General features: G+C 36.9%; 1 protein-coding gene across 1 annotated transcript; it reads left to right on the top strand.

The window, feature by feature from the left end:
- The first annotated feature begins 345 nt into the window (after positions 1–345).
- On the top strand, positions 346–14179 carry LOC144439718 (histone H4 transcription factor-like). Its single transcript, XM_078128952.1, has 10 exons — positions 346–406; positions 1863–2069; positions 3670–3893; positions 4577–4691; positions 6303–6455; positions 9191–9268; positions 9667–9787; positions 10886–11024; positions 11205–11329; positions 12290–14179. Exons 2-10 carry the CDS (start codon positions 1904–1906, stop codon positions 13329–13331), a joined length of 2163 nt encoding a protein of 720 aa, XP_077985078.1. The 5' UTR covers positions 346–406; positions 1863–1903; the 3' UTR covers positions 13332–14179.
- The last annotated feature ends 1818 nt before the right edge of the window (positions 14180–15997 follow it).

Genomic DNA, 15997 nt, shown 5'->3' with positions numbered 1-15997 from the left:
AGCCATACATACAGCGCCCTCATGTTATCTCTTGATACTGCCTCATGCCTCATAAAGTACCTTCTATAAAGCTGTATTTCATTGGTTGACAAATATTGACGTATTTTGTGAAATATTAGTAAGGAGTGATAACAATTTGATATAAAATATTCTATTGCATGTACATTTGTTGTATTAGGTAACTTCAACATCAGTAAGTCGGAGCACGTAGAGGATTTTTCAGAAATGTAAGTGATAGATCTTAGGGTGACCTCTGAACCAGGTCATTTGTATCCAATCAGCAGTCGTTTGGTATGTATGTATGCTGCGCGCTAACACTTCCTGGTTCATTCAATGCAGTGGCGGTCTCCTGAAGTATCGTCTGACCGCGGTAGCTAGAATCCGGGGCTAGAATGAACGCCTAACGGTAAGACAAATCAAAGTTATAATGAATTGTGTTTCATTGTCATGTCCAGCTTGGTTCCAAACGCATTGACCAAAATTGCGTATATCGACAATGCCATTATCAAAATTGTAAATCATGCCAATATGGAATCTTGACTCTGTGTCTGGGCCCACACACTTGGCACAACATAGACTGTTTTTCGTGGTGAGTGGACTTCCGCGATCACAGTAACACGTGTTATTTTACCCCTTTCATAAATAGTTGGCTAAACCCGTCAATGTTATCTATCTATATTTGATTGCATTCTGATAGAAACCTATTCTGATTTTCTGATACATACATGCTGTATCAGCTCAGGAAACGTGGCTGTGCTGGGACCACCCGATGCGATGGCATGGCCATCCCCTGGGTCAGTTTGAACATTAAATCTCTCAAGTCAAGACCTACCCGTTTTCACTAGCCCACCAGTAATTAAAGTACAAGGCCTTTGCTCACTCGCGTTTTTTTTTTTTTTTTTTTTTTGCGAAACGTTTCCTTCACGCTTCAGTTCAGCGAAAGTTCATGTGAAAAGATAGTGGCCGCGGCAGAAGTAGGAATACCGTGATGGGGACAAACCATTGTACTGCAGTCTGATATCACTATAATAATATGATTTAGGGGAGGTAGGGAATCATGTGTGACTTTGAACCGAAGCTAGAAAATACATGTCTGTACATATTTAAAAATATATTAAATACATATACATGATATAGTGCACATTTTTTTTCAATCTCTGAATTTTCAAAAATCAAAATGTTATTGTCAGTTACAAGTCTACGGGTAGGCTGATTTTTACAAGACTTCAGTTGTAAAGAATTTTGTTAAAATTACTTGTATTTGGTCTAGATGCAGGGCTCGAAATAATGCCATTATGGCCTTTCATTTGTTCTGGACAAGTGATTTTGTCCAAAATGCTCAAATTGGGCTATGGACAAGTGTTATTAGAAATTGGTTGTCTTTGGAGTGTTGTGTTATGTAGAGTCATGATGGGCGAATGGTTAGCGTTGCCAGCTTGGAATCTGTAGGTTGCAGGTTTGAACCCCGTCGCTGCTGTTTGTTTGTTTCTGAATGGCTAAAGGTCTTTGTTTGGGCAAGATTTGAACCATGATTGTGTCTCAGTCCACCCAGCTGTATAATTGGGGACCCGGTAGGATAGAGGTTGCAATGTGAATGCTTTAATCCTATGCGTGTATAGATTGAATGCTCCATAGGGAGTTGAGGAAATATAAAGGGCCTATGCACTGCCATTGATCCATGCTGTAAGGTCTTATCTGCTATGCAATCTCTAGGCAGATATGACCTTACTGCACTGAATTGTGAGCACATTGAGCACGCAGGAGGAAAGGTGCATTATAAATTTGAATGATTATTATTATTATTGTACACAGTTCGAGCAATGTTGGATGAAATTAACTCAGTATTGTTGGTTTTCTTGTAGCCATTTTAGTACGACGTGTACATGTAGATAAACTGGTGAGGATGGCGCCCAAGGGTATGAAAGACCGTGAATTATACTTGCAGTGTGAATGGGGTATATGCAAGACTGTTATAGAAGACACTGTTGATGAATTCATCAAACACGTCAAAGAACATCTCCAGGAATTTCTACATGACAATGTGGATGTTGCAGCGTCTGAAATCCAAGGTAAGAACATCTCCAAGACATTTTATATCTTGTATAAAAGGTATGCAGTCTAAAATTACATCTCCAGGACTTCCTAAATCACAGGCTAAAAATTAAATGAACATCTTCCAAAACGTTCTACATGTACATCACAATGTAAAAGGCACATTGTCTGGAATTCAAGTGAGGTCATTTCTAAGATTTTCTACATAACATGCAAAAAGTATCCATGGTCTGAAGTTCAAGGTGGGATACATCTCCAAGACATTATTTGTCACAGTGTAAAAATCACTTTGTCTGAAATTCAAGGCAAGAACGCCTCCAAGACTTCCTACATCATCACCGTAAAAACTATGACTCTGGTATTCTAGCCTTCCATGTACTAAGATAGACTCAAACTGAATCTATTGGTCTTCAATGTAGTAGATTACACAAGTGGGTGATAGCGGTTCCTCTCTTGTGTGATTCTACTCACCCTGTGATCAAGTTAGTGTAAACAAATTTGGAAGTACTAAAACAGTTCACTGCAAGTTCTCTACAGATGCCTCCCTACTGAGACTATAATTAAACCAATTACCATTCAATAGCTTATTATTGTTGTATGAACATGTGACAATAGTTTGTGTGGATATTGTTCAAAATTCAAGAGAGAAAGAAAGAAAAATGTAAATAATGTTCTAGGCAATACATGTTGTACATGCACATGTTGTTCCAGTCTGAGTGAGTTGAGATTTGGTTTCCCCAGACTGGCGTCTGAGGAGGTCTTGTAGACAGATTCCCAGCTGTGAGAGTTTTGGTAACTGAGACTAGTTACTTATCTCATATTGATGGTACTGCTGAAAGGATAAAATATTGTATTTTCAGTATTCTGGTGGAGTTGATCAGTGTTACAGCCAGCCTTTTGAAAGAGTGGGACATAGTGTCCTGAGACTTTTTTGGGTCATCATAAATTTTTTCGGGACATTGTAAAAAAAAGTGCTAATGGCGTAGCACAACTGTACAGATTTTAAAAATATTTACCCACATGCTGATCCATGCTAGATATTTGCTGAATGATTATGTAGTTGCCTATCCAACTCTGTTGTTATCTATGTAATATACAAATGTATGCAATCATTTGGCTGTTGCTATAGGCATGGTCATGTTGCTAAACTGATTTGCATACAACCTTAGTGTGGGTCATCTATGACCCATCACTTCCTAAATTGTGGGTCAGGTCCAAAAACTGTGTCAAATTACCCCCCCTCCCTCTGGCTGCAACACTGGTTGATGACATCAGATTGAGACTGTCTGCAAGACGAATGACTGGAATACTGGATTTCCAATAAATAAAGTGATAGTTAAATAAGAAATAAAGATTTCTAATAATGCTTTAAAGGTGTATTACTATACAGAATAATCTAAAGGAGGTGGGAATTCTTAGTCTCATTCCTAGGAGTTGGTGTTCTCTTACAGTACACTGTTGAAATGTTTCATGCTTACAGTATGATAAAAGATGGCGTTTTTTGAATGCAATCCGGCAGAAAAAAGAATCTGCCAAAGGGAAAATTGTACTGTTTTATAACTTTTGGTAAACGGTTACGAAACCCAATACCTTTTTATATTCCATGTTTCTTTCCAGATGAATATGAATGTTTATGGAGAGATTGTGGATTTTCCTACACTGGTGCACCGGCAGATCTGATCCGACATGTATTTTTCCATGCCTATCACACCAAGGTAAAATGGTACGGTTTACAGGAACAGAGCAAATGTAAATTAAATCCATGTCAGCTGGATATGCAAAATAGGAATCTAATCCCGGAATTACCGGAGTTATTCCAGTGTGCATGGCAGCAGTGTATGGTAAGTCCAACATTTGATCAGGAATGGTTTCTAGTTGCAGTTCCTTTATTACTGTAAACCTTTCCGTTGCTAGCACCTTTCAATTAGAAGTTAGTACCAGCCCAGTATTAGTGTTAGGACTGAGCTAATCTTCTGTGAACATACTGTTGGTGCTGGTATTACCACTAGCACTAAGTGAGCCTGGTCTTAACATAGTGCTGTTGCTAACACATGCACTTGGGGTGTTAGTGCAAGCCCATTGTTAGCACTGAGCTAGCCCGGTATTAAAATCGGGCATGTGCAGGTACTATTATGCATTCCAGTCACTAGCTAACACACAATGGTTGTATTAGGATCTCCTCTAATACATCCGTGCACACACACACACACACACACACACACACACACACACACACACACACACACACACACACACACACACACACTGGTGAGGTGTTAATGCCAGTGCACATATGTAAAATAAGGGAAATGGAATTACAAGTGACCTAAGGAGCCTTGTCACTTGTCACATGAAACAAAGGAGCCTACAGATAGGTCTCTGATAAATAAACATGTGAGAATAAGTTGACTTTTTGTTGTATTTTAAAATCAGGATGATAGTTAACTTCAAAAGTAAATGCCCGGAGTTAATGTATGTATTAAAGTGTGCAGATGTAGGCTGACTGTAGTATGTTTTATTGCAGTATCATGTAGATAACCCAGAGTATTTTTACCGCCATGTTGAGATGCATGCTATGACGTCTGACAGCGCATTTATTCCAGAAGATTGTATGGATGGTTATACCTGCAAATGGGAAGGTAAGGTCATATTCTAAAGTGCTTTTAATTAATTTACCCTAACCCAGAGACCTGTGGTCTCACTACCTCAAGTCTACCTTTCAAACCGTACCAAGGCTTTGCCCTTGTTTTGCAATAAGCCTATGTAAAGCCTCAATCTGATTAAAATCCGATGTAGTGTACATGTCACGATTTCTTTTTGGCTGTTACGTTTACTGCCATTTGTTCTGTTTTGAGTGCTCGTTACATACATCTGATACAATACCATAGGTTTTCCCAAACCCAATCTCGTACTCATGAGTAGCCACCCAGAATCTGTCTTACAAGATAACACTTCAAGCAATCGAAATAGAATGAAAGAGAATCACCAATCAATAATGTTAACATTGTTGTCTGCACTGTGTTCATGTTCTTTTCAAAGAAAGCGCTCTGAAGTACATGTACTGTACCTGTATGTTTTGTTGCATTATGCGTTTTCATTGGTTGAGTGAATTCACTCGGTGCTCTCATGTGGCTCAGGAAAACCTATGGTATTGTGTCAAATGTATGTAACAAGCACTCACAAAAGAACAAACAACAGTAAATGTAACAGTCAAAAAGATATCGCGAGTTGTACACTACATCATATTTTAATCAGATTGGTAAAACTCCTGCAAAGTTGCCAACACTAAGGCTAAGAATTAGAGGAGCTGTGTTATGTACCACCATAGACAGTGGAGGGGCATTGCATTCTTGATTACATCTTAGCTTAATTCAATATGATATCCACTTTGTTTGCACAGCTGTTAGTGGTAATTTCAAATTCAGAACAGATTTCTGTGCTAAGAAAGGGAAAATGCTTGGTGTGGTTGAAAGGTAGGCTTGATTCAGTGATACCATAACCAATTGCGTAACTAATTAACCCAGAAAGTTGTGAAGATTGCTTGAAGGGAACACCACACCAGTTATGAAAGTATTTCATAAACTATGGTTTTCTGGAGGGTTGTGTCATGGTTTTACGTCACCTACATACATGTATGTACATTTAATCTCTGGTACAACTCTTGTACCATATATGTGATAATTGACATTGCCTGTCTAGAATTACTAATTTTGATAATTTTATTAGGCCGAAAAACACTTGTTTGGTTCCGGTTACCCGACCCTACATAGTTTTTCATGCCTACCCTAAACTGTTTATGTATTCGAGAAAAAAATAATAACATCATGAAAATTGTGAAGCCTCACAAGGAATAGTGGCTGCGGAAACAGACATGAACTTAAAAAGACAATATAAAACTGTTCTTCTAATCTGTAATGGCTGTATATCTGATAAGAAGAAACCAATAACATAGAAACCATATGGAAAATAACGGAAAACATAACTACCTGAACTAGACACTCACGTATGAAAAAAATATGAATAAAACAGTAAAATAAAAAATCTACCTACCCACCTATTCTAAAATTGAATGGCAGTTTTAAATTGAAGTTTTTTTCATAGGCCTTAGTTTGAAATGTTGGTCATATTTATGTGCATCTATGTATTATTTGCCAAAGATAAATATCTTGTAACCATACTTGAAGTGCTCTGTGAATGGTGAATGTTTTTCACACATTATGTAATTCTATTTTGTAATAATTTTATCCCAGGATGTCGTACCAGTGTAAAAACAAAGTTCAAACTGAGAGAACATCTACGCAGTCACACTCAAGAAAAGCGATATGGATGCTTTGTGTGTGGTGGTTTATTTTACAACCGTACCAAGTTTGTTGATCATTTGGATAGACAACTAGCTGTAGAATGTAAGTTTCTTTCTAGTCTAGAGCTATCCTTGGTATCATCTCTTCACCTCGTCTAGCTCAGTGAAAAATTGTGAAGCAAAACTTGTCGATGCAAATGAGTAAAACCCAAGAATGATGTAAACAATGTATAAGTAACATCCTGATCTGACAAATGTTCCATATTTGGACAGTACATGTATGTATCTGCCCCAATCACTGCATAAAAAGTGGCATTTCCGGTTTCGAATCACTGTCTATTTTGGCTAGCAATTTAATTATGCAGTACTAGCACAGGATTAGTATTGTGTTAAACTCAGACTGACACTAATACCTCACTAGGATTATGTTAACACCAGGCTTTCATTAGCACCTCACTACATGTACATATGGTAGTAATTTGAACAGTTAATGTGTGCACCTGTCCTATACACTAGGCTAGCTCGGTGATAACACCAGGCTTACACTAGCACCTCACTACATTGTACATATGGTAGTAATTTGAACAGTTAATGTGTGCACCTGTCCTATACACTAGGCTAGCTCGGTGATAACACCAGGCTTGCACTAGCACCTCACTACATTGTACATATGGTTGTAATTGGAATGGTTAATGTCTGCACCTGTCCTATGCAAACTAAGCTAGCTTGGTTATAACACCAGGCTTGCACTAGCACCTCACTACATGTTGTAGTAATTATTGAAACGGTTAATGTCTGCACCTGTCCTATGCAAACTAAGTTATCTCAGTGATAACACCAGGCTTGCACTAGTACATCACCTTGTGGTAGTAAAGAGTTAATGTCTGCAACAGCTCAAGTTAACGCTAAACTAGTTCAGTGATAGCGTAGACTGGCACGGCACGAACACCTCGGTATACATGTAAATGGTAGTTCAAATGGAAAAGTTAATGCTTGCACATAACCCAGGGCTCGAAATTCGCGGTAGTCCCGCGTCCACAGACTACCAATGTCTGTCTCTGGGCTACCAAATTATGTGAGTGGTAGCCCAATTGGGCTACTAAGTTTTGAATGAAACTGTGACACCCTGACTCCGACACCTTCCCGGGCCGGGGGCCTCCTAGGTCGCAGTCCTGTGGGACGTGTTCTCGCCAAAATTAGCGTCAAAATCTGTGCGTCTTTTCCAAATTTGCATCCACACTACATGTATATCAAATGTACACGAAATACATGTACACTGTACACGTCATTCTTCCGTTCATCGTATACACAGCTTGTACCAAAATGTCACAACAAAACATTTATATGCAACAATATTCTGTTTAATGTTATCTTTCTGTACTTTCAATTTCCCATGGTTATCACTCTCTGGAAATCTGCTCTCCGGCCCGGGCCCTTTTGGTTCTTCTCGGAGTCGGAGTACAGTACACTCTCGGTACAGCACTGCTGCAGTAACTAAATTCCATAACATGAATGACAGCTTTAACTTTCAACTTGACAGAGACACAGTTGTAATGGTGTTTGATAACATTTTATGCTGATGAGAACTGTTAACTTGGTATACACCTACATATTCGTTTATTCTTGAACGATGCCTAAAACATTCCGTGTGTAAACCACGCTCACGCAACCCCTGAGAGCATGCAGTGGTGAATGGTAAATTCACGTAATGCATTCGATCTAGTAGTAGTAGCAAAACTCAAAAGAAAGTTGAAGTTTTAGTGAGAATGAAATGGTGACATGATGATTTGAATTTATCTTAGTGAAGTTTTCAGCATGGACCGTCTGCTGATGTGGTCTTAGACTCTGTTTGATTATCTCTTCGCCCATGAATGGAAGGGGCTTTGCCGTAATGGCCGTCATGTATTAATACAAATCCTGTCTAACCCGTCTGTTAATAAGTAACCAATCACGTGGATAGATAATAATAACAGCACATAGTTTCTAAACTGCCCAAGACGTAGTCTCCACACCAGGAAATGGCCATGGGGCTTATGAAACTGTTTATACGTTTTCCATACGTTGAATCATATTCAAATTTTACAGGTCTCACTGCACCAAGAGATTTAAATAATAGTTACAAGTACGAACTGCGACTACATGTTTTTTCTTCATTGCAATGATAACCGTACGTTGTAACAGTAAGCCTCTTACGGTCCCTCTTTATGACACGTCCCCAGAGAGACACATACATGCAAAAAATTGCGTCCCCAATGTCAAATATGGCATGAAATACACACAAATAACGTGTTAACGTGACTCTTAAGTTATTCAATCAATCATCGAATTCAATACATCATATAGTTACATATATACACAGACACCATTAATTTAGGAATGCATGCATATGGGCTACCAGTCATTGCTCTCGGGCTACCAAATTTAAAAGATGGTAGCCCACCTGGGCTACCAAGAAAAAAAACGAATTTCGAGCCCTGTAACCCCATGCTAACACTTGGGTAGCCCATAGTTAATAAGTTATATAGAGCAGGCTTACAGGCCTGGCTAGTAGATCTGAGAGGAATTTATAAGCCCCTTTTTTATTAGAGATAATTTTATCTGTGAGTGCTTTGTAGGTTAAGATAAGTTTTTTAACCTAGTAACAGTAAAATTAGCTTAGATTTAGTACCATAATGTTTATGGCGAAAACAAGGAAGTGGATCATTTTAGATTTTACCTATTATTACCAGTGACAAATATTCTGGTCAGTGTCAGCACTTTGTAATGAAATGGCTAACTCAACAAAAAAAAACCAAATCATTTCAAAATACTAATCTGAATGTGTTGTTTTGTTTTCAGTACAAAAATTTCAGTGCTCTCATTGCTCCAAGACATTTTCTACAGAACGTTTACTAAGAGATCATATGAGATGTCATGGTAAGTAACTCATGGCATTTATTTTTTAGAATTTTACAGCACTGCATTATGTGCACGTGTCAGTGTGGCAAACTCTGAATATTTGCATTACTGTTTGCAGTTTTTTCGGTGGGCATACTTTCACTTGCTATGTATGTATGTATGTATGTATGTATGTATATATATATTTATGTACGTACGTACGTATGTATACATGTATGTATGTATGTGCATACGTATGTATGTGTGTGTGTATGTGTGTATGTATGTGTGTATGTATGTGTGTATGTATGTATGTATGAATGTATGTATGTATGTACGTACGTACGTACGTACGTACGTATGCAGTTAATCCATCATATTACATACTACAAGTGGTCAGAAAAGTAACAATATTGTATTTTGTTTTCTTTTAACAGTCAATCACTACAAGTGTCCATTCTGTGACATGACATGTCCATCCCCATCGTCTCTCAAAGCTCATATCAAATTTAGACACACAGAAGAAAAGCCACATAAATGTGAACTATGCGGATATGGGTATGTACAGAATCTAAGTGTTAAGACTAGTCTTCGGTGTTTTTGCTAAGCACCGGCCAATGACCGTGTAGTTAGATGCTGTACCACACATGATGACCATCAATGTTTTAAATACTTACTAAAATGGTCATGATGTTTATGTAAGTGAAAGATAACATTTTAAAAGGAGAGTAATGACTTTCAGTGTGTGTATATAACCTTTAGTATCAGACCATCCCACTCCACTGATTTTAATACATTTTAGCAGAGATGAATAATTGCTTCTTCATTGCTGCTTTTCAGCTTGGTGCTGCCCCACCCCAAATACACACATGCACACACGCACACGCACACACACACACGTACGCATGCAACACACTTGTACTACTTTCAAATTGGTGATTTGGTCTCATAACCTGAAAGTTTGTGGAATTGATGAAATTACTGTTATTTGATTTCCATTGGACTAATTGAATATAACATGTGTGTTTACTTTGATTTGGAGTACAGGATGTGAAATAACCACATGTATTATGTAGATTTATTGCAAAACTCCTTAGATATTCATTAAGAAACTAAAATGATGACTAGAAACATGTGGAAGGTAAAAAATTATGTTAACATGTAGAAGAATTGAGAAAATATCTAATGATTTGTCAATACTAGTTGCTATAATCTGGATGCCAATGTGGTTTCTAGCCAAGCCACGTCTGGTCGAAGTCCTTTTCCAATCAGCACAAAAAGTTGTTCAACCAATCAGTGAACCCCAATTGTAACTTATAGCGATGTAAACAGTGTATAAGTAGCATCCTGAGCTGACAAATATACCATATTTGGACATCACATAACTGTCCCAGTAAACACTAACTTTATGAGGGACTGTGTTATTGGTTAGAATTTAACAAAGACATGATGTTAATGAGTGTGGGTGGCTGTGGATGAATTTTAAATTGCATTTCATGCATCTCAGGATTTCTACAGTAATGACATTGACTACACTGTGAGTGGAGGTGTAAATGGTAACGATACAGTCATACTGTATCAGAAGTAGACTAATGTTGTTACTGTCTTTCTTGTCCAAGTAAACTGTTACATTTCATGATTGATTTGTTTTCCCAGATGTAAATCAGCTTACGACTTACGACGTCATATGGACAGTCATAATGCAGCCATTGTTTTTAAATGTGAAGAGAAAGGATGTCAATATGCAACCAAAGTTACCCAGTCCTTACGACTTCATTACAAGAAAGTGCATAATGTAAGTATTAAAGTTATTTATTCAAAATTACACATTTTAGACAGATTCCTATATTTCCGTTATTTTGTAAATAATTTAAATTAGCATATTACAAATCATATTTGAAAATTGTAGTCCTCAAAAGTCACTGATTTACTTTATATTGTATAAAATTTCATCTATTTTTTTTTTCAAATACAGCATGTGAGTGGTCCAAGGTATCTTTGTCATATGTGTAACAGTCACTTCTCCAGGGGTGGAATCCTTACCAAACATCTCAAAACCAAACACAAATTTAAATGGCCCTCTGGACACAGCAGATTTAGGTAAGTTTATTCCACTCTCAAAATCAAAAACGAATTTAAAATAGTACAACTGTTTGTTCAGGTGATATTGGGTACATGCAGCAATGGTATGCTCATATGCACAATATATGTAATATTCAATATTGCACTGTACCATCTTGCTGATGATCCAAGTCTCACCATGCTTACTTCGAAAAAACTTGCCTTGGGTGACAAAGTTCAGAGTACCAAGAATGCACAGAAACTTCCACAAAAATTCTTTCATTCCACAATTTCAGTCTTAAACCATGATGCTAGATATTGATAATATTCTTTCAGTGACTCACCATTATTGCAATGTGTGTGTAATATTTATTTATTTATTTAATTAATCTTATATACATGTATATGTTTGTACTTTTACATGTCCAGAGTAACCAACAGACAGATTTACATTTATTTTTTTAATGACCTTGCAGTGTTGCAGCCAGCCTTTTGAAAGAGTGGGACATAGTGTCCCAAGACTTTCATTTTTCTGGGTCATCATAAATTTTTTGGGGACATTATAAAAAAAAAAAACAATGGCGTTGTAGCACAACTGTATAGTTTTTAAAAAAAATATTTACCCACCTGCTGATCTATGCTAGATATTTGCTGAATGATTATGCAGTTGCCTATACAACCCTGTTGTTATCTATGTTATATACAAATGTATGTAATCATTTGACTGTTGCTATACATGTAGGTGTGGTCATGTTGCTTTAACATATTTGCACACAATTTTAGTGTGGGTCATCTATGACCCAACACTTCCAAAATTGTGGGTCAGGTCCAAAAAATCTGTGTCAAATGACCCAAAAACCCACCCTCGCTGCAACACTGCATTGACAGTAAAGATAGTTTGATTTGATTTGCAATACCGATAGTATGTGTGCACACAGATGTACATGTAAGTGATCACTGGTAGGTATGTAATTATTCCAATTATCTATTATGTTGTAGGTATAAACTTCATGAAGATGGCTTCCATAGACTACAAACAGTGAGATATGAAAGCATAGAATTAACAGAGCAACTGATCAAAGAAAGACAATGTGTTGGAGGTGGAAGACAAGATAATACAGCTGTCCCAGAAACAGAGGCAGCAATGGACGACGATGAAGGGATTCTCCCCAGCAATGAACAACAAAGTATCATAGGCTTGCAATCAGTATTACAAGTTGGACACAGTGATGTGCTTCATGTTCAGGTTAATACACAAGAAAGTATCAATGGGTCTGACTTGGAACAAAGTATTGATGGGTCCCACTTACACCAACAAAATATTGATGGGTCCCACTTACACCAACAAAGTATTGATGGGTCCCACTTACAACAACAAAGTATTGATGGGTCCCACTTACAACAACAAAATATTGATGGGTCCCACTTACAACAACAAAGTATTGATGGGTCCCACTTACACCAACAAAGTATTGATGGGTCCCACTTACACCACCAAAGTATTGATGGATCCCACTTACAACAACAAAGTATTGATCGATCCCACTTACAACAACAAAGTATTGATGGGTCCCACTTACAACAACAAAATATTGATGGGTCCCACTTACAACAACAAAGTATTGATGCATCCCACTTACAACAACAGCATATTGATGGATCCCACTTACACCAACAAAGTATTGATGGATCCCACTTACAACAACAAAGTATTGATGGGTCCCACCTGGAACAACAAAATATCCACGGCTGTCATTCAACATTACAAGCCAATCACCCTAGTGATTTACAACATATGAACATTACTGCACAACAAAATATCGAACACTGCCACAAACCTTTGGTAGACAGAAGTGTACAACTCAATCATAATAATTCAGAATGTATCCAGTCAAGTGAGCAACAACTAGGTGATGAATGTCATTCAGAACATGGCACTGAACAACAAATAGTTGGTGATGAACAAATAGTTGGTGAATTGTATTGTGGCAGTGAGAGCCTAGAAGTGATCACAAGTCCCTCTATCAATTCTTCTATGTAGAGGGACTAGTGATGAAGGTCAATACACTACCATAGCACACTAACCCTTAAACGCTATGCTCTGATCATGGCAGTGATGGCCTTGAAATGATGCAAGTCAATACTCTACCATAGCACAGTAACCGTTAAACACTAAGCTCTGATCATTGCAGTGATGGCCTAGAAATGATGCAAGTCAATACACTACCATAGCACACAGCAACTATTAACACTTTGAACAACATGCTATTGTATGCACTACCATTGCAGTGAGGGCCTTTTGTTTGGATACTGAGGCTGTTTCACAAATGAGCAAAAATCCTCCAGGGATGTGCTCACTTTGTTAGTTTTAATCACATGAATCACAGAGTGTTGATAACACGGACTTAAATTGCTCTGATGATTTACATGTTACAGTGGACTCTGGTAAGGCATTCAAATCTTTCATGGTCCATGGTATGAATGATTTTTTTGTAGATTTCGTTATTAAAGCTTGGTATGATGAGAGTTTTAGTGTTTCTATTTCTGGATTGTTTGTTGTTAAACTGAATGTGAGAGTCATAAGGGCTAGCTAACAGACTGTTGATGACCTTGAAAAGTAAGCAGAGGCTAGCGTTGGTCTCTTCTTCGGTCGGACAGAGGCTCCCATTTCAGATCTTTTTAATGCGTTAGAATGATGCAAGTAAATACACTACCACAACACACTGCAGCTATTAACACTGAATTGAATGCTATTGTATGCACTATCATATGAGTGGGGGCCTTGGAGCTGTGAAAGTCTTTTTACTATCACATCTGTTATTTTAAAACCCATTTTTTGTTATTTCTGCCATTTGTAGGTAGACACAAAATGTAATGTTTAATGTGTGTCATGCATATGATATGTTGTGCGATGCTTTAACACGCCATGAAGTATCACATGTGAAACACTTTTGATATGAACACGTGATATATGATAGGAACAGCTGATACATTTATAACAAACATACATCAAACATAAACAGCAAAAAATAAGTTAATTCCAAATTTAACTGTTCTTGTGCAAGTATGTCTGAATGTAACCATCATGTGACATTACTAGTTATGTTTTACGCAGTTAAGTATGGTGCCCATTATATAGTGAAACATAGTTATGTTCAACATACCAAGTTATTTAGTACATTCAGTGTTATAAGATGTACATAATTAGTAAAGCATAGCTATGTTCAACATACCAAGTTATTTAGTACATTCAGTGTTATAAGATGTACATAATAAGTAAAGCATAGTTATGTTCAACATACCAAGTTATTTAGTACATTGTTATAAGATGTACATAACTAGTGAAATATAGCTATGCTCAAATTTGCATAAGCCTGCCATTTCTGTTAAATGTATACTTCTCTAAAACTAAATTATATAATGTATATTTTTTTGAGACAGTTCGTCTGTTGTTTGTTGAAAAGGAGTCTTTATCTTACAGTAGTAGTTATATAGTTTATGATCATTTCTCATGAATAATTTGAGTTATTTCATGTTATTGTTTTTTGTTGTTGACTTTCAAAATGTTGTATCTTTGCGATACCCAAAACCCATTTTGTTGAATGAAGATAAGGCAAGGTTGTTTGAATCATGATGTGAAGTTAATACGGCTTGTAATAATCAGAAGGTTTCCAAGATTGAAAGTTAGAATTAAAACTACGACATTGACATAGACAGTTTGTTGACATCATTTTAAATAAGGCAGTACTGTGTTTGACTAGCCTAGACTGTCTGTTGTGTGGATTTTGACAATGTCTTCTCCACAAACGCTTAGAATTCTACTAACATCCTTGTAGTCAAATAGATTATGATTTCACATTACCATGACCCGTCCCCACTTAAAGTTGTCCAAATCCATTCATGAAATATACCCTTTTGTGATTGGCTGATCCCATCTACTCAATGGCGATTACATTACAAAGTGCCATCCTCTTCACAGATTCTGATCATGTGATCATGCCACTGATGTCATCAAATACAATGAGGAGTAGATTTAAAGCCCAGTAAGAACTTGTGTCCATTTTTAGGCCGACACTGAATTTAAAGGTTTAAAAATTTGTGGAGATGACAAAAGCCACCAACTGTAAGTAGTCCAGGCTACAGTTTAACTTTAATACCTTGTCACATTATGTATTCATTGTGGAAGAATGGCATTTGAAATATAATTTTCTATTTTGGTGTGTAACCTTTTGAACTAAAACAGAAATTTTGAATGAGAATTGGTGCTAAGAATTTATTGTGAATAAACATAAACCTTACAATAATACATTGTCAAATCTATGGTGACATTAACTTGTCAGATCTTAAAGTGTCTGATCTCATCAATTATATACAAAGATGCCATTCAAAGTAAAAGTTTCTATTATCATTAACTTTTTCGTATAAAAAAAGAAAAAGAAAAAAAGTCATACTCGCCATTCAAACCAAAGTTATTGATTGTGAATAAACATAAACCTTACAATAATACATTGTCAAATTTATGATGACATTAGCTTGTGTGATCTTGAAGTGTCTGATCTCATCAATTATATACAAATATGCCATTCAAAGTAAAAGTTTCTACTCTCATTAACTGTCGAGTCGTATACAAAAGAAACTGATACTCGTCATTCAAATCAAAGTGTTTGATCACATTAAATGTATACAAGTTATACAAGTGATATCCAA

This window comes from Glandiceps talaboti, chromosome 9, assembly GCF_964340395.1.
Source record: "Glandiceps talaboti chromosome 9, keGlaTala1.1, whole genome shotgun sequence".
Taxonomy (NCBI): Eukaryota; Metazoa; Hemichordata; class Enteropneusta; family Spengelidae; genus Glandiceps; species Glandiceps talaboti.
Note: the sequence above shows the minus strand (reverse complement) of the source record. Positions and strands in the feature narration are given on the sequence as shown.